The following is a 20,731-nucleotide window of genomic DNA, read 5'->3' on the forward strand; positions in this document are numbered from 1 at the left end:
TATCCACAACTCTATCTCAAATAAGAAAGCAAACTATTTACAATGAGGGTAGATGCTTGTTACAAAACAAATTTCCCCTGCATTATTCCTCTGCATTGTGGCACTTGTTACCCTGCACATTGCAACCCTATTTAAAATCAACCAAGTTAAAATGTGTGCACCATATTTACTGTTCATAAATCACTTGAATGCTGGTCTCCTTACTTCTGATATGACAGATATTGGAAGACTTATGCTATTAACTCTTTGTGTAATAATAATAATAATAATAATAATAATAATAATAATAATAATAATAATATGTACAGCACTATAGCGTAGTGCTGTCAATTAATTCATTTACTGCAGGTAATATCTACAACTTGGAGAAGACATTTTCTTGAGATATTTAGCATTTGTTACATATAGGTCTCACTTTTAACACCAGTGCTGTATGGGAGAAAGCACATGTGTGGAGTATATAACTTCCACCACATTAATGTTACTAATTAATTATTGATAACTTGTATAATTACTATTAATCTTACAAAGTTGTGATAACAGAAATGATCTTTTGAAAATAATTTAGTTTTATGACAAACAGAATCAGATTATTTAGTCTCTACCCCTCAGAATATTTCATTTTATCCCTCAGGGGGGTAATTGCCGCCAAGCTGGGAACCACTGGTGTAATGTAAATAAAAGTTATTTGCATGGTGTAGTAAATATAATGTAAATGACACATATTATATTTCCAACATAATGTTGAAAATGGTTGAACAGGAGGAAAACAAATAACAGTAAAGAGAAACAAGCCAGCAGGAAACATAGGAAAATATAATTGAAATATGCAAAAGGTAACACCAAAATTGGCTATAAAATAAAAATGTTTTTCCTTCCCTGTATATCAGTTGCACACTAACTGACACTGCTGCAGATAAACATTGCATAAGCTATATTTTCATAAAATGGTAACCCACACCTTTCATTATATTTATGACTCTATGAAAAATACTGACTAACTTTTGTTTGAAAATGTTTTCAGCACCCTTCTGCACATCACTGTATGCAGTATATAGCACAACCGCTTGTTCACAGCGATTAAAGTTAACCTTCATGAGCGAACTCAAAGACAAAAAAATCCAGTTTCAGTGCTAAAAGTTAGTTCCTTGCAGTCATTGGTCACATGAAACCATTCTCACACTGGATACTTGAGCTGCTGCATTACCAACTGATAAGCAGTCCTCGCTGGCACTTGGTTGCATATTATGGGTGGCACAGGCAGTTTCCAAATGAAAAAGCAATAATAGAAGAAAAATAAGAACAAATATAAAAAATCAATAAGATGATGAAAAATGATGTGGCAAAGAATTAGAAATAAAAAGTTAAATTTAAACAAATTAACTGAATAAAAATAACAATCAAACTCTTATTATTACGTAGATTTCAAAATAAAAAAAATTTGGTTCCTCTGACAAGATTCGAACCTACGACTTTCTGTACATGAGGTGAATATGCTAACCACTGCACTACAGCACAATACTATATAATGGGATTATATTTATGACTGTGGTGACCTAGTTACAACAGTGAATTGCTGATTTCAAAAATTCAGCTTCACACAATACCATAAAAAGTTTACCTAATGTATGCTGGAGGTTAATAGATTAGTCACGAAGAATCTATGTGTAAAGGTGGGGAGTGGGGGATATCGAAGCACCAAGGAATGAAGAGACATGCTTAAAGTTCTCTAATACTATAAATACTGCTATGGGAACAGGATACGAATAGCAGTATACAGAATAAACTGTCCACACTAATATCTGCACATACATATATTTCGACAATTATCATATACATGCAAACAGTACAAGGTATAAGAACAGACTGAATTAACATAGCGGCTTGGATGAGCGACCTGAGTCCCAAAGATTAACGTTGTCTAAGGTCGATATGACCTATCGATGCCACACTGCAATAAGGAATAGCTCAGCAGGCAGTACAGTTGAAGAGGAGTGGACATCTCTAAAAAGGTAATAACAGAGGTTGGAAAGAAAAATTGACAAAAGAAGGAAATACAAAAACATTCAGGGAAATTCAGGAACACAGAAATACAAGTCACTGAAGAATGAAATAAATAGGAAGTGCACGGAAGCTAAGACAAAATGGCTGCATGAAAAATGTGAAGAAATCGAAAAAGAAATTATTGTCGGAAGGAGTAACTCAGCATACAGGAAAGTAAAAACAGCCTTCGATGAAATTAAAAAAAGGAAAGAAAAAGAAAAGCAAGGGTGGTAACATTAATGGTGTAACTGGAATTCCACTGTTAAATGCAGAGGTGAGAGCGGATAAGTGGAAAGAGTACATTGAAGGCCTCTATGAGGAGGAAGATTTGTCTCATATGATGGAAGAAGAAACAGGAGCCTATTTAGAAGAGAGAGGGGATCCAGTGCTAGAATCAGAATTTAAAAGAGTTTTGGAAGACTGAAAATCAAATAAGGCAGAAGGGATAGATAATACTCCATCAGAGACTATTCACATTGATGTGTAGAATTTATGAGTATGGTGATATACCATCTGACTTTTGGAAATGTATCATCCACACAATTCCAATTACTGCAGGAGCTAACAAGTGCAAGAGTTATTGCACTATCAGCTTTACAGTTCACACATCCAAGTTGCTGACAAGAATAATCTACAGAAGAATAGAAAAGAAATCTGAAGAAGTGTTAGATGATGATCAGTTTGGATTTAGGAAAGGTAAAGGCACCAAAGAGGCAACACTAAAGAAAAATCAAGACACGTTCATATGATCTGTCAACCTGGAAAAAGTGTTCGACAATGTCAAATGATGCAATATGTTCGAAATTCTGAGGACAATAGTATTAAGCTATAGCGAGATATGGGTAATATAGAACAGGTACATGAGCCAAAAGGGAATAATAAGAGTGGAAGACAAGGAACAAAGTGCTCAGATTAAAAAGGATGTAAGACAGTGATGTAGTCTTTTGTCCCCACTTTTCAATGTATACATTGAAGCAATGATGCAAATAAAATAAATGTTCTGGAGTGGAATTAAAATTCAAAGTGAAAGGACAGATACGATTCACTAATGATATCACTATCCTGAGTGAAAGTGAAGAAGAATTACACGATCTGCTGAATGGAATGAATAGTCTAAAGCGCACAGAATAGGGATCCAGAATAAATCGAAAAAAGACGAAAGTAATGAGAAGCAGCAGAAATGAGAATAACAAGCAACTCGATATCAGGATTGATGGTCACAAAGTAGATGAAGTTAAGGAATTCTGCCAACTAGGCACTAAAATAACCAATGGCAGACGAAGCAAGGATGACAGCAAAAGCAGAGTAGCACTGGAAAAAAGCACATTCCCGGCCAAGAGATGTCTGCTAGTATCAAACATATACCTTAATTTGAGAAAGAATCTCCGAGAATGTACAGCTGAAGCACTGCATTCTATGGTAGTGAAACATGGACTGTGGGCAAACTAGAACAGAAGAGAATCAAAGTATTTGGGATGTGGTGCTACAGCTGAATGCTGGTAAGGTTGGAATGAGAAGGTTCTCCACGGAACCAGAGAGGAAAGGAATGTGGGGGAAACACTGACAAGAAGAAGGGGCAGGATGATAAGGCATCAGTTAAGACATCAAGAATAACTTCCATGGTATTACAGGGAGCTCTAGAGGGCAAAAACGGCAGAGGAAGACAGAGATTGGAAAACATTCAGCAAATAACTGAGGATGTAAGTTGCAAGCGCTACTCTGAGCTGAGGAAGTTGGCACAGAGAGGAACTCATAGAAGACTGCACCAAATCAGCCACAAGCTAATGAATCATATATTTAAAAAAGCCAATCTCTGAGATTATGACAACTGTACATGTGACACTTGATCGCGTTTTTTGCGGAAATATCCAGTAATGTTTGGTTATTACTGTGTATGAAACGTGCGTGTTTCATCATCATGATTTGTGTGTTTTATTCTGTTGTTTTGATCACGTGTGATGAAATACAAAATAAATGTGTCATACCCCCGATATGGGATCCAAACATATCAAGAAAGAATGCCAGGAAGAAACAAACAAACAAACATTTTAGGCTTGGCAATGAGCACCCTGATTGTAGGAAACCAGTTCTAACACATGAAGAGTCCACTATCAAGCAATTTTGATCACATTATAGTGCTAATCTGCTTACATTATTAATAATGGGACTTATACCTAGCTTACATAAGAAGGAAATACTCAAAATACAAATTCACTTACTTCTTCCTCCAACTGCAGTGGATCACATGCCTCGAGATCTTCAGGAATTTCCAATTTCTGCAAAAGTTAACACAAATTTAATTAATTTATTAGTTTCTCCATGTATAGACTGTTGTTTCACAAGGATATATCCAGTTAATGACAGGCTGCTCCAGTTACTGATGTATTCTCTGGTTAGATCCACCACCAGTAGCCTTAGCCTTCATATCCAGGCCATTTTCAAGTGGATCTGAAGTGTATGCACTTTCCATGTGGCAATACTGCAAGATGTAAGTCGTTTGAAGCTGCTTCTTCAACACGTTATCCTCTTCTGAAGACAAATCGATGAAATCACATCAGACAATACCAAAGACAGTAATAATGCTGACAGAGTACTGCCACATGGAAAGTGCACACATCTCAGATTCACCTGAAAATGGCCAGGATTTGAATGGTGAAACCAGTGGTTGACCTAAATAAAGAATATACCAGCAACTGGAGCAACCTGTCATCAATTAATTTAGCCTCATCAATAATATATTAAATATATGCATACACAAAGAAAATTGGGACCTTTTGCAAACCAGAATTCTTATTCCTAGTCAACAAATGGCAGAGAAGAGCTGACCACAATGAGTGTATAACCTGTTAGTTTCTACATGATATGAGAAACTGACAGCTGTCACTATAATATCTGTCACAAGGTTCACCCCGAACTCAATGATGACAAACATATGACATGCAGTGCTTAGAGCAAAAGAATACATTTTCTCCATGTTACTGCATTTTAAAAACTATCCACCGTCTGTAGAATCCATCCTCAAAATGACGAGTGTGTCCCATCCGGAGGGAGGGGAGTGGTCATGGTTCTGGAGGTGGAGGTGATAGTGGGGGAGAGAGAGAGAGAGAGAGAGAGAGAGAGAGAGAGAGAGAGAGAGAGAGAGAGAGAGGGGGGGGGGGGGGGGTGCTGGCTTTCATTGAAATATTTACGATATATTTCACATTACGTAAAAAGAAAACGACTCCTGGTGAACAAATATTGCTAACATCAGATTCCCATTTCCATGAACTAAGTTAGGAACCTCGTCCACCATGAATCTGCTGTCTTATTTCATAAGAACTGACCAGCAGAGCCTGTCATAACTGGAACACTGAGAAAAGTCACGAGTAATATTTCGTCTCACAGCCCCCATCAGCAGTCACCCACAGGGTTAGGCACCTGCCAAGCATTTAACAACCACCAGTGGCAATAAGCAGCTTGACAATGTAACTGCCTCTTCCTTACAACACTGACTACATGAATAGACTGTTTATCACAGCCATTGTGCCAGTCCATTCAATTTTAGCCACACTTCTGGGGTATGTTCAACAGTAGTGAGTTGTCTAGAAGAATTCTAATGCATGTTCAGTTGAAGTAGTTTTCTCTTTACTACCCATTACGATGATTGCGCGCATGCGCCCACACACACACACACACACACACACACACACACACACACACACACACACATTTAACTTCCACAAGCTTTGGGAGCCAGTGGTTCCGCCTCCTCGCAGAAGAGTTGAAGGGGGAAGAAGAAGGGTGAAGGAAAAGGACTGGAGAGGTTTAGGGAAAAGGGTACACTTTAGAAAAGTCACCCAGAACCCAGAGTCAGGGGACACTTCCTGGATGGGATGAGAAGGAATCCACCTTTCCTTCTGGTCCAACTCGGTAAGTCTCCCCTGGACTGGGGTTCTGGGTGACTTTTCTAAAGTGTACCCCTTTCCCTAAACCTCTCTAGTCCTTTTCCTTCACCCTCCTTCCTCCCCCTTCAACTCTTCCACCAGAAGAAGGAGCCACTGGGTTTAAAAGCTTGTGAAAGTTAAATCCTTTCGTGTGTGTTGTGTTCTCCTGCCGCCACTTTGTGAGTAGATTTTTTTATCTGTCCATTCACATTATATTATCAATAACAGATTATTTTCATTGTTACATAAAATTGGTTAAATTTTCTAAAACTGGCAATTAAAACACATTAAACACAAGAATGACATTAAAATAATTACACATGGAAATGTCTGACTGATCACTTACAATAGACCCTTGTGAGCCAGCCACACTGATAAATCATATTAAAAAAACATTCTGAAAATTTTAGGAAACACGTTGGACACTTCACAAAACCTTAAAACTTGTACCACATCCATTTCATTGTTAAAATAGAAAGCAAATATGTCAGTAAATTAGCCTCTGCCCTCTTGTCTGGAAATAAAACACACTAACTACTGAAATGTGGTGTACTGTGATCCCTATGCCACAAGCACCGCACAGTGGAGGGTCCCACTGCTGGAGCCAGAAGCAATGTGTCCCACGGATGTGTCCTAAGTGGAGACAAGTGAACAGGCCCTTATCCCATCTGGGTGCCTGGAAGGAGGTACGCCACAGACAGGGAGTTGACTAGAAGTTCAGCTTCCTGCCGGTCAGTTCCAGCCAATCTTCTTCCCATCAACACATGATCGTCTACCTCAACAACAAGGTGACAGCATGTAGGGGGATGGCACAGTGAACTATCTGATTATCATGACATGCCTCCTTGGTAGTTACATCTGCCACTTCTTTTACCCTAATACCTATGTGCTCTGATACCCAGAATAAAGACACCTCATCCTCAGGCTTTTCAGGCAAGAAGAAGTCCTAGATATTCTGAACATAGCAGTCTTAACACAGCTCATCTGTTTCATTGCCCTAAACATTGCATATAATTCAGCAGCAAATAAAATGCATTCCTTAGGTAACCAGATCTTGAGGACATGATCAGGGAAGACAACAGAGCAAGCCACAGAGTACCTTTGCTTAGGTGAATATACATCTACATAGTTGTGTGCCCATTTAAAATGTTATAATAAAAGACTGTATTAAGGATACAGGGTACTTATAAATGGTGGAAAAACCGAAATTTTCTTATGACTTTATTAAATTCTATAGTCTCTCCTGATTACATCGATATATACAGTATAGGGTTCCAAACGAAAAATGACCTATATATAGCAAATTTTAAAAATTGGTCATGTATGCCACCACGGCCCCTTTATTTCTGTTACAGAAACCAATATTATTTCGAAAATAACTGAGCTTTCTGTTTCCAGCGAATATACGTATGATACATTGTGTATGTTGGTAACAGTGCAGCTTTCTAGTGTCTGTAAATGATTATCTTCCCTAGTATTTACTATTGTTTCGCTGAAGCAGTTTGTCCATGTGTTACTGAAAGTTTGTTGCCCAAGTGCTATATATATATTTGTGGAAGTACATATCCTTTAGTGTGCAATAAATACGAACTATGCCATGCATCAAGAAATTAAATAAAAGGAAATTCTGTGGTAACCAGTTCACAAACAAAGCAAGCCACACTGTTGACAGTAACCTATGTATCAGTTCTTCAGGGAAGAAACTCCCACATGGCACGCCTCCTGGTAATTCACATTTTTGTGTTAACAATGACGCTGTTTGTAGTGGATTTATTGTTATTGATGTGGGCATCTTATTTTCTTTGATAAAGGAAACAATGTGATGATGTCGGCTGTCTGGAAATAACTGAAAAACAAAGTAGCAGGAAGGGTTTAGCGTCAAAATTAGTTGTTCTGTGTAGATCCTGCAATAAATCTACCTTGAAAATGACTTCGTGCATAGTGCATACTTCATATTATGTGAATTTGAAGTTAGTGTACGCAATGCATGCAATAGGAAAAGGAAAAAAGGCTGCTCAAACATTTTTTGGTTAGATGGACATTGGCTCCTCCTCCCAGTAGGTTCAGCAAGTACATAAAAATATTTTTAGGTGCCTTGACAGTTGTGTCTAAAGCATCTATGAAACATTCAGTAAAAGAAACTGTAAATATTAGTGGACTCAGGGACACTATTGTTGCACTTGATGGCTCATGGCAACGTCATGGACATCGACCCTCGAATGGTGTTTAAAGTGCTACTTCTCTGGAGAATGCAAAAGTTATTGACGTTGAGTGCTTATTCTCTGGAGAATGCAAAAGTTATTGATGTTGAGTGCTTATCTAAGTACTTACACACCTGCAATGGTAACATCAAAGAACATAATGAACATCAGTGTTCTAAGAATTATCATGGTTACAGTGGAGGTATGGAGTGTGATGGAGCTCTAAAAATATTTCAGAGGTCAGTGCCCATTTATAACATTAGATATACAAAATACCTAGGCAATGGGGACTCTAAAGCTTACAATAAAATTAATGAGTTCAATGTTTATGGTATACCTTGGTAACAAATCTGGAGTGTTGTGGACATGTGCAAAAGAGAATGGGTGCTAGATTAAGGAAGCTACAAAGAGAAGTGAAAGGAAAGTTGTTATCTAATAAAAAAATCTCTGTCTGGCCAAGGCAGATTGACGGCAACTGAAACAGACCCTCTTCAGAGTTATTATGGACTGGCCATTAGACGAACTGCACCGCTGAATGATGTTACAGCAATGAGAAAAGCAGTATCGGCCACCTACTTACATAAGTTGTCCACAGATGACCAAGTTGTTCACGGACTTTGCCCTAAAGGAGCAGAATCTTGGTGTGGTTACCAAAAAGCAAAAGAAATGGTCAAATATACCATCATACGTGTTCTCTTCCTGAGCCTGTTATGAATGAAACTAAATCAATTTTTAGAGACCAGAGTAAAGCTGTTTTGCTTAGTAAATGTCTTCATGGGGTCACTCAGAATACAAATGAAAGTTTCAACCATTGCATATGGGAAAGATTACCCAAGAATGTTTTTGTAGGACTAAATACATTAAAAGTTGGTGTACTAGATGCAGTGATATGTTTCAATGATGGAGTGATAGGAAGGTTGGAAGTCCTGAGAAATTTAGGCATAAAATGTGGCTCTAATATGGAAGATCAACTGCTTGCGAGTGACAGACAACGGGTGCATGAAGCTGAAAGGTTCGCTCTTCAAGTTACCAAAGAAGCAACTTCTAAATGATGACCCAATATTCAGATTTTATTCCACATTAAGTGTCGATCAGTTTGCACAGGTTTTGCAACTTACAGAAACTGATGTACAAAAATCTATGCACTAGAAACCCATCAATGCAACTGCAAACATGCACTGACATCTTTGTATGTGCTACTTTCTCCTCAGTTCCACATCTTGGGATAAATTTAGCTGAAATATATTTTTTTTCATTGTTGCAAGGCTGCAATACTCATTACATTTTTGCACATCTTGGAAGGTTAAGTAATACCTCATATATTTCACATTTCTCCTTTGAAGTGAAGACAGTTAAAGCCCTCATTACCACCCCCACCATCAACAGGTTGAGGGCAGCAAAGAGGTAAAGATTTTAATATGAGTAGTTTTCATTGAAATGTCAAATTACTTTCAAGGAACATAAAAAGGTAGTATGAAATTGGGACAGTACTATAAATTTATATTAAAAAGACACTCATCATGCTCCCAGGATCACCTGTCTCAAATAATATGGCTGGTGTGACACTCTTAATTTCTCATTTTTAAGCTGTACATCCATCTTTAAATTGCTTACTCTTTTTTTCTTTTTTGACTCGCCTATAACAGAGCAGTGGGATGTACTCTTAGCCATACACATGCTTGGTAGAAAAAAATCTACATCAGTTTCCTTCCCAGCTGCCTTTACGTATATTATTCTGCATTTCATATTTTCCATTCTTTCAGTCTGTCTTTTTCCGAAAGGAAGTACAGCTTGTGCTCCATGCTCATTTTCTTCCTTTTACGTAAATTTGTCCTCTGGAGAAGAGAGGTCACCAAACCTGCTTTTCCTATGATTTCCAAATACCAAACGAGAGAACAATACAAAAATCGGTCACGGGGCGGCAGTAAGGATTGAAGCAGAGCCAACGGCTGAGTAGTCTCATGCACTATTATTTATGCTTGAGAACAGCTGACACTAACTGTATATGGTGGGCTGCTTGAAACTACACACACAACAGTCTTTACAGCTAACTTCAATGTTAATTAACTCAGAAATGGTGTAGCATATAAAATTTTTTAACAATATTTCTAACCACAACCTACCCTGTAACACCCTTACAAGCTTTTCACACAATATCTCACCCTCGATATCGTCCTATGAAATTTCAGGTGAACTGCCAGATATCTGCAACTTGGTGCAATGATATATACCTGAAGGTGGCTAGAAGACAGTGCTGAAATATTGTGGCAGCTTGTTATGCACACACACAGCAGTACCCAAAACTTCACGGAACACAGGTCACATGAGGTGTCCACAATCCACAGGTCTGAATACTGCCTAGCCGCTGTGGTCTGTTTTAAAAACGTAATTTCAGACCTGCAGTTATCTTCCAGTATCTTTACAAGAACTGGAAGAATTTCTTTGTAAGGAACCACCGTGAGGACACGGTATAGGCATACGAACAACATGTTTGTACCAGCTAATCACAGTTGCAACTACATGCAATGATGGTACAAATCCCATCAACCACTGTGAGGAGACAGCGCAGCCATACGAATGACATGTTTGTCACAGCTGCAACTACATATTTTGATGGTAGAAAAATTGGCGTATTAAAAAGAGTCATACGTTCTCATGTCACCTATAATTTAATGTGGTGAACTCTCTCATGTGAAAGTAACTTATTTATAATACTTGTGTGTTATAAATGTTATACAATATGTAGAGTGATATTTTTGTGGTTGTTAAGCTCTTATTTCAGAAGTTTACACAATGCAGAATGTACTGACACCCAAATAGTATCAGATGCAGATTGAAACACAAAAATACGAGTGTCTCATTGCAATTTGTGTCTTTTTGGAACCATTTCAGAACCACAATGAAACCATATCAAGATTTTTTGTCCTATGCCCACTGCCTAAGAATTACGACATGTAACTGTTTGTATTCTTATGTAATAGTAAGAATGCACAGGTAATTCTATACAATATTAAGTAATAAATTGGAGGCATCTGAATGTGGGCATATCGGAGAATACTGAGGATACAATGGACAGATGAAGTCACAAATGTGGAAGTACTGCACCGCATGAGCAAAAATTTAAAAATTCTCAATACCATCAAGAAAAGCAAATTCTAATACTTTGGCAACATAATGCACCATAATAAATATCACCAGTCCCCAGATGTGGTCCCGGACATAAAACATTATCCTAGCTAAAGAACCCAGGTTTGGGTTGAAAAAAGAATTGCTGTTCAGAAAAGTTATGGGCACACAGCAGAACACGCTAATGATCACCAGTTGCTTTGAAGATGAGGCACTTGAAGAATTGTGTATATTTATCAATCAGTTGAGGATCTGAGAATTCCCTGTTGCTCAAGTTAAACTTAATGGTAAAATCACAATGATTCTGGTTTGAAAAAGGAAGAAAGGTGAGGAACAGCTACACTTGAGACTACAAAAATTGTTACACTGGAGTTGTATGCAACATTAGGAAAACAAATGGATGTATTTAAACTGCTATGATGCACAAAAAAGAAAAAAAATGTGATCAGAGAAGGAAATAACATGAAAAGGAAACAATTCCTCTAAACTCAAAACACCAAAAGTTAAAGTAAAATAATTTTTTTTGTTTCCTCAGACACACTGGTTTAATGTTTTATTAATAATCACCCACAGAACAGCCCACTGTAAAGGGCTCCTATTAACACTGGGGCCTTATATGACAACAGAAATAGTGTGTGTGTCATTTTCAAGAACTCTGAGGGCAGTACAGGTGCCCCTACATTACATTAGGCGACTGTTGCGTTATTTCGTCCTCTCCCATAGAGCCACCTACAAGATGTGAGTTCAAACACTATTGTTAAAACCTACGAGCATACCAAGCCCACATCATCATCTATTTAATTTTTAGGTATTTATTCCTTCACAATTATACACTTGTTACTATTGCTCAGGCACAATATTACAAAACAGCAGTGCACCAGTGAAATCCATAATTACTGATAATAAAAGGGTATTTTTTTTTTTTAATCTAACAATGCTGGCTGAGCCGGCTCGGCACCGGCACAAACTGACAGATGCAAATGGAGAGCGGCTCCTACCAAACAGGACAGTTGTGAAAGTAATACTGAGGTAACAGTAATTAAGATTCCTACAGGATATCAACTAGGGAGATTATTCCTAATATTGCATGCAATATTCTCTTTTAAGATGATCTGTTGAAAGGTGAATTTTACTGAAGTTTGTCACCTATTAAATCAACCTTTCTAATCTAAACCTGTTTTCGCCATTACAGTCGCTATTGTTAATAGTCATCATCTAGATTCTTCAGCTACAGTTAACAATGGTAAGAATGAACACAAGATTTAGTAATAACACTGGTGATAACAGCAGTTTTCAGTACAGGAAAATTTAGAACTTCGTGAGTAAGACAGTTACAAACCTCATGAAATCTAGTAACTTGTCTCTCACTTTTTGAACAAGTCTTACACACATACATTAATTTGCAGTATATTATCATTTTTTTTTTTTGTGCTGACACAATTTAAAAAAGGAACATCAATACAAGACACACCATGTAATTACAAACTGAGTAAAATGCTACCACACATGTGGAAAAGAATAGATAGTAATACTTACAATGTTCTCTTCTTTTATGAAGATCTGTTCAATTTCTTCCAGTGATTGCTGGTAGGGGTCAGTCAATATCTGCAGGTAAGGAAACAGAATGGGTTCAGACAGACACCCAAAATAAAAATAAAAAATTACATGCACAATAGTAAATTATTATACTATTCTGCACATAACAAGACCTTATTTCTCAGGGTTGAGACTTGAACTTCAGTTCACATATTAAGCAAGCTGTACATCCACTAAGACTGATACACAAAAAGAATGGTTAGCAGTTCAGCACTTTTAATGAATCTTGCCTCCTCAGAACTTTCATACTTCAATTGATTATTCGATTCTGCCTAAATTTCGGCCTGACGTGGGTTAATTTTTATATTTAAACTATACAATACACATTTACAGATAATTTTGTATATATTTGATCACCAGCACACCATTTTATTTTTCATATCAATCCATTTAGCAACATTAGTCTTCAGCCACAAAAATTAGTAATCACAAATGTTAAACTAAATGAGTCAAAAAGCACTTTACAGTGAAACTAATATTATTATGCTTCAGTTTTTATGCAAACAAAATTTGTTTTTTTTATTTTTCTAGTTTTATTACCAATAATTCAACTGACAATTATACAATGACAAGAAGCCGATAATTTTTATATTGTCCAAATTTGCAACCTTCATTATTAATTATTAGGTACATAAATATCTATATACATAATTATATCTAAAAACAAAGATGATGTGACTTACCAAACGAAAGCGCTGGCATGTTGATAGACACACAAACAAACACAAACAAACACAAACATACACACAAAAGTAAGGTAAGTCTTTCTGCTCCTGGGATTGGAATGACTCCTTACCCTCTCCCTTAAAACCCAGATCCTTTCATCTTTCCCTCCCCTCTTTCCTGATGAAGCAACCGTTGGTTGTGAAAGCTTGAATTTTGTGTGTATGTTTGTGTTTGTTTGTGTGTCTATCAACATGCCAGCACTTTCGTTTGGTAAGTCACATCATCTCTGTTTTTAGATATATTTTTCCCACGTGGAATGTTTCCCTCTATTATATTTGTATACATAATTACTTCCAGAAAACATTTTGAAAATTATACCTGAAAAATAATTTCAATTAAGACAATACTAAAATTCATTTGAAATACATCCTGCTCTAGAAGGATCTGGATGCTATGTATGTAATACTTATAGAAATTTTAGGCACTAATAGTTTCAGCTATTGCTGAGATTGGTCAATGTAACTATCAAGTTCTTTGTGTTGTGTTGAAATGTTGCACAATGCATTCACTTAAATAGTGGTGTTGTAGAAAGTGTCAAGAATTTAGGAATAAATACTGACAATGTCATAAAGCAACAATATTCCTTGTGGGCAAGCGCGTATCTGAGAAAAGGGAGGGGGGGGATGTGGGTGACGATCCATGGGGATTATGATGTCCGACCCTCCCAAATAACTCTTTAGTAAAAACATTTATGTTTATATCAACCTCAGTTTCCAAATTTCTCAGCTGATTCTTGAAGAATAGAGCAGCATGAGAATTAAAGGTCTTGAAAACAGAAAGGAATTCTATAAAATTAAATTTATGTTTAACACAGAAACAACATACGAGTCTTCAGGTAGCACTTGACTCAGCACCAGAGTAACACGAAGTAAGGTAATTACGATGTAATTTGTGACCGGACAGAGCATTTCTAGACAGAGAGGACGCAATTGTAGGGGATCACTATAGGGAGAAGAAATGGAATGTTAGTAACTAGTCTCTGTAAACACTGCAGGGGAACACTGGAAGTAAAACTGAAATCAAGCAAAAGAAACTCCGGGATGGAATATCAACTGGATAGATGTAGACGCAACTTTAGGTGTGCCCCAGGGAAGTGTGTTGGGACATTTGCTATTCATGTTGTACATTAATGATCTGGCAGAAAATATTAATAGTACCTTCAGACTTTTGTGGATGATGCAGTTATTTTAAATTAAGCACTAACTGAAAACACCTGCGAAAATATTCTGTCATATATCAACATGAATTCAAAGCAATGTAAAAGAGAGACTGTTTAACAGCATCAGTGTGTCCCATCTAAGAATATCGCTAAAGCGTGTGGAACAAATTTCAAACAGGAATAACTGAGGTTATTGAAGGTATACAAGGAGGAGCAGAACAAATGGTCATAGATTTATTTGATCAACAGGAGAGCTTCACAGGTCTGTATGTTTCATAATTATCAGCATTAATAGGCCAGCATGAGACTTGTTTTGGTATTAGTATACTTTACAGCAATGCCTGCTGCAGTCAATGTATAACTTTATTCATGCCACATCCCAAAAGAATCTTTTCCATTATGGGAACACTCAACATGATGTGCGAGTGAAATGAATGAAACTGAGGCACTGCCATACTTCTGCTCAGCTTTTGATTAAAGTTCAAAAGGTTTTAAGTAGCAAAGTAGGATATCTCTGAATTTATATTCTTAGTGTTATCTTTTCACAAATAACATAACTAATAGGCCAACAACTTATTATCCTTTATGGAACTTCAATTCTGCATACAGTTACCTACAAAGGTACAAACAAACAAGCAAACACACACACACACACACACACACACACACACACACACACAGCAGTAGCCATGTGTACATCCATACACCTACTTTTTACCTGTGCACAATGATTTGTTGGGGAGACAATGGACTGAATATTTTAATGATGGCTGCACAAAAAGAAATACACCAATGAAAAGCCACAATGAATATTTCCATTAATATACTTACTGGTTCCTCTTTGATTTCTATCTCGCCAGACAGTGCATGTGCCGCTTCCTCTCCTGTAGATGCCTGTGAGCAGATAACAGGCCCGACACATTAGCACAACATTAGAGAGAAGAGCAACGGTCAATTGAAAGAACTGTCATTTATTAATTCATTTCACACATTGTTTAGCATAAATCACATAATAAAACACAGGCTTTAGGCATTTGTAATAAATCAAGTTGTACATTAATAGGCACAAACAGCATCTGCAGCTCATTTCCACAACGTATACTAACAACAAATTATGACTAGTGCTAATGTACTCACACGGACAGCTCTGGGTACTACTTCTAGATTATTTTAAGTGTTCATATTAGGAGAAAAACAGCAACTGCAAAAACTGCCACTGCTTGTTCCATTATAGCACTCAGCTGTTGGTTTTATACAATACTGCAAACAAAATAATTACTTTACACAGAACACTGTCAGCTGGCTATATACTCGCAAACTCAGTGTCTGTGTAACACAATGCAATATTCTGATACGTATCCCTTACTCTGCTTTTCAAGTTATGAGGTTTCCAATCTGATTTCTACTAACAACCTGTTATAAACCTTTGCATCAGAGTATAAAACTCCATTCTGAGCCCTACAGAGGAATGAATAGTTTATGTGGAAGTCATTTTATCACTACTATTGTTGTAGTGAATTGCAGAGTTCATCCTAAATTCACCCTTGTCATTAAGTACAGATACCACTCCGAAGTAATTTATCATCATGTAAGTGTAACAATCACAAGTTCTCTTATGTTTCTCAACTTTAGACAATATTCTTATTGCACGCTTGCGTATACTGAAAACTTCTTTCAACTTAATTGCAATACCCAGAAAATTGTGCTGTAAGACAATACTAAGTAAAAGCATGCTAGTGCAGCTCAACACACTTAAAAGGATTTCTGGGTGCAAAGAATGCAGAATTGAGCTTTTATCCTTGAAATAGTGCCGCTTCAGTTTATTATGCATCTGGATGCCTAGCAACTTCACACATGGAGTCTCACCTGCTGTATAACAGTGAGCCACATTTGTTTGGTGTTATATAAAAAGAATTTTTATGAGATTCGAGGTTACGCTGTTGGTCATACACTAATTGCATGCCACCTCCATTATTCTCCTGCCTACATCCATTATGGGTAAGTTTGGGCCTTGTGTCAACATCAAATGTTACTGAAATGTTAAAAATTTAGAAAACAAAGAACACAATAAGGAGGCACTATCATGAAATGGTGGCTAAAGTCTATTGAAAATACACAACACGAAATGTTATTCAAATTATGTGTAAGGGCAGTCAGGAACTATTAATTTGGTAGAAGTAGGAGGGGCACAAGGAACTATTTTTAGGAGCAAGGAAAGAGCAGAAACGTCTAAAACATGTTATCAAGAACAATGCAAGAAACAAGAATACAGATTATGATGGTTATAAATGGACTAAACAGCATAGTAATGTGTTCCTCAACCCTCAGGAAATTCAACTAAAATTGTAATACCAAAAGAGAAAATGTAACAGTCTATTTCAGTGCTGTTGACCTTGCCATCATGGCTAAAATCTGTACTGTGTTATTAAAATGAAGCACTTGAAGGAGAACTTAGGGGGAGGGGAAGAAGGGGGGGGGGGGGGGGGGGGTGCAGCGTGGAAGCAGCTCAGCAAAAGGACCCCAGTGAAGAACAACATCTAAGGCAAGAAGCGTGCACACCTTACGGTGACACCAGTGCACGATGTACTAACAGGGATCTCAAAAGTACTGACCTTTTCTTCCTAAAAATGGGTGAGAAATATTATTTGCAGGAACTAAAATGGTCATCAGGTTAGAACACTAGAAATGTACACTTAAGTGTCTCATTATGGGGCCAAAACATAGCTGGAGACCTCTTGAGAACCTTGATGTGGTGAGAGCAACGGCTTGCACATCCATCCTCACAACAGTAACTTAAAAGGGCACTACATTTTTTCTGAAATATCCAATTTCCTCTTAACAAATGCAGTATTCATTCACTCATTCACTAACTACAGTACCATCTTTGAGTACTATGAGTTGGAAGGTGTTCAGGTCAGTGGTGGATACAGAAAAACCTCAAGGAGGGGGGCGCTAAAGATATCTTGAGCTACCTTTACTTTTACCGTAAAAAAAAATCTTTTACCATAGTAAAAAATAATTTACTTTTACTGTAATAAAAAAATAATCAAGTCACATGCAAAGTTTACGAAAGTTTAATCTAAACTGATTATATACATAGACAAGACAATGCCATATCATGATATAAAAAAGTTACAATTGTGATTTTCTTCCTTAAATGATGAATTCTATGTACCTATTCTTCCTGGCAAATTGATTAATTACATCGTCAATAGGACAATCAATGTCAGGACGAGTGTTCAATAGAGCTAAGCCATTAAGTCGATCCTCTTCCATTGTCGACCTCAGTCACGTCTTTGTATGCTGCAATACTGAAAAACTTATTTCTGCTGTAGCAATAGATGCAGTTAGACAAGCAAATATTTTGTACAGCCTGTGCAAAGTAGGACAGTCAGATCTAGGACAAACAGACAATGCTTGCGTAACAGAATCACAATCATTAAGGACGTTTATGCTTCTGAATGTAAACTAGCTTCCTCTTCAGCAAATAGTCCATATTTGTAACGCACCTATCGAAGGTTCTCTGTACAAGAAAACAGTAGAATATTCACGACTTTTCTCGAACAATTGCCACACAGAATAACATATCGAGATCACTACAATGGCCGCGACTTTGCTCGTAGGTATGTGTTAGCTATCTATGTGCCAGACAGAAATGTATAAAATATGATGACGTGGACATGCGTGCTACGTAGGGAAGTACAACTACTCGATAACTCGATTCAGTTGAGTTGACTGATGAAAAAAATGAATGAATAGCGTGCGGGCTGGCTGACGGGGCCAGTGCAGATGGCAATGCGAGCAGCCCCGAAAGCAGGGGTGCGCACCCTATGTGCCCCCATATGTATCCACCACCGGTTTGGGTTCAGTTTTCAACTTGACTCAGATGAGTGTAACGCGTGTGAAGGGTAAACATAAAATATTAATTACTATATATAAAAACAAAGATGAGGTGACTTACCGAACAAAAGCGCTGGCAAGTCAATAGACACACAAACAAACACAAACATACACACAAAATTCAAGCTTTCGCAACAAACTGTTGCCTCATCAGGAAAGAGGGAAGGAGAGGGGAAGACGAAAGGAAGTGGGTTTTAAGGGAGAGGGTAAGGAGTCATTCCAATCCCGGGAGCGGGAAGGTAAGTCTTTCCGCTCCCGGGATTGGAATGACTCCTTACCCTCTCCCTTAAAACCCACTTCCTTTCGTCTTCCCCTCTCCTTCCCTCTTTCCTGATGAGGCAACAGTTTGTTGCGAAAGCTTGAATTTTGTGTGTATGTTTGTGTTTGTTTGTGTGTCTATCGACCTGCCAGCGCTTTTGATCGGTAAGTCACCTCATCTTTGTTTTTATATATAATTTTTCCCACGTGGAATGTTTCCTTCCATTATATAAATATTAATTACTGTTGCAAAAAAGGAAACATGTGGTCTTTAGCCTGTAAACTGGTCTGACACAGCTCTCCAAGCTATTATCCCACAGAAACCTTTTCACCTCCGCATAGCTATGGCAACATATGACCCTGCTTACTGTAGTGAATTCTTGGTTTCCCTCTACAATGTTCATCTCCCCCCTTCCCCCATTTATCTCACTTACCAATCTCAGTACCACCTCACTAATTACCTCCCCACCTAATGCTCAGCATTCTTCTGCAGCTCCAACTTTCAAAAGCTTCTTTTCTCCTCTCGTCTGGACTGTTTATCGTCCACACTTCACTTCCATACAAGGCTACACTGCAAAGATCTCCACACAATACTTAACACTAATTTACTTTCCACGTTATCAAACTTCTCTTTTTTTGGAACTGTTTTCCTTGCTATGCCAGTCTGCATATTACATCTTCCCTACTTTGGCCATCATTACAAATAAAAGTTAACAAATAAAGTTTTTAGTTAACTTCTTGTTTGTTAGCAGGTACATGTCTGCAGCCCAAGTACACTTTAGTGTCGCTGTGCCAGAGTACCAAAGGACATGTGGCGTACCTGCTACACTGGGGATAAAAGACACTGTCACAAAAATGAAAACAAACTGGAAGTTAATCATCTTTTCGTAACATTAATGTGCAGTTTGGTGGAGGTAACTCAGTATTTTCTCAGAATAATAATTAACATCGCCATCTTATCTTGCTGTTGATGCTCCACTGCAGATACTGTTTCGTGGAAGTTTGTAAAGCGAAAATGAGCAGGAGAACTGCACAGTTCTCAATAAAAGTGTGGACAGTTCTTGTTTCAGATGTGCTATTTATTATGTCACAGAGTCCTGATCAAGATCTTACACTGTACTACACTTTTCCTCATGGGCCTTATATACAGTCACTGGCAGTCAGAACACCATCATGTATTGTAATTTTCTTAATAACTATTGCAGAAGTTGTTCACTATTACAGAAAATGTTATCGTTCAGTGATTACAGTTGAATTACATAAAATACTATACAATGTCGAATACACATCTGTCTTTTTCATGGAAAAATAAGTGAAATGATTTGAATAAATAATGCTGATTACATTGTTGTTAACTGTTCTATAACTACCCCATTCCAGATCTTCCTAACATGTTTCTGGTTTCAAATATGCGTACATTTTTTTTTTATATGAATAGAATTTCAATAAATATTAGAATGGTCCAAATAATCACTTTGGTTATATCATCAATAAGATTTTGTTTTATGTGTTTCAGTAATTATGTTGTGATGATTACCAATTGCATATTAAGCTGACTTTTTAGTATGTTAATCCGAGTAGTTACAGGTTTCAAACATTATAAAATCAGTATGTTTGGTGTATGTTTTATTATTTGATTGTTCATAACAGAATGCTTCTAACTGTAACCAAACAAATTGATTATACGTTCCCTGCAGTGGATGGATGCAAGACTGATGAGAAACTTGACATGATGTTACTGAAAATTATATTTCATTGTTCAAAAGTGAAATTACCTACATGGATCCTACCTAATGATG

General features: G+C 37.3%; 1 protein-coding gene across 4 annotated transcripts in view; it reads right to left on the reverse strand.

Moving 5' to 3' along the window:
- The window catches only part of LOC126425221 (zinc finger protein 271-like), an 88,224-nt gene that overhangs the window by 51,617 nt on the left and 15,876 nt on the right, over positions 1-20,731 (reverse strand). For 3 of the 4 annotated variants that reach the window (XM_050088178.1, XM_050088177.1, XM_050088179.1), the window contains exons 2-4: positions 15,606-15,668; positions 12,830-12,898; positions 4,263-4,319 (exon numbers count right to left, since the gene is read on the reverse strand). In XM_050088178.1, coding sequence (XP_049944135.1) covers positions 4,263-4,319; positions 12,830-12,898; positions 15,606-15,668 — 189 coding nt within the window. Of the gene's footprint in view, positions 1-1,160; positions 1,268-4,262; positions 4,320-12,829; positions 12,899-15,605; positions 15,669-20,731 lie in introns of those variants that run through there. The other variant, XM_050088180.1, reaches the window with a different exon arrangement.

The sequence above is a fragment of the Schistocerca serialis genome, chromosome 10 (assembly GCF_023864345.2).
Source record: "Schistocerca serialis cubense isolate TAMUIC-IGC-003099 chromosome 10, iqSchSeri2.2, whole genome shotgun sequence".
Taxonomy (NCBI): domain Eukaryota; kingdom Metazoa; phylum Arthropoda; class Insecta; order Orthoptera; family Acrididae; genus Schistocerca; species Schistocerca serialis.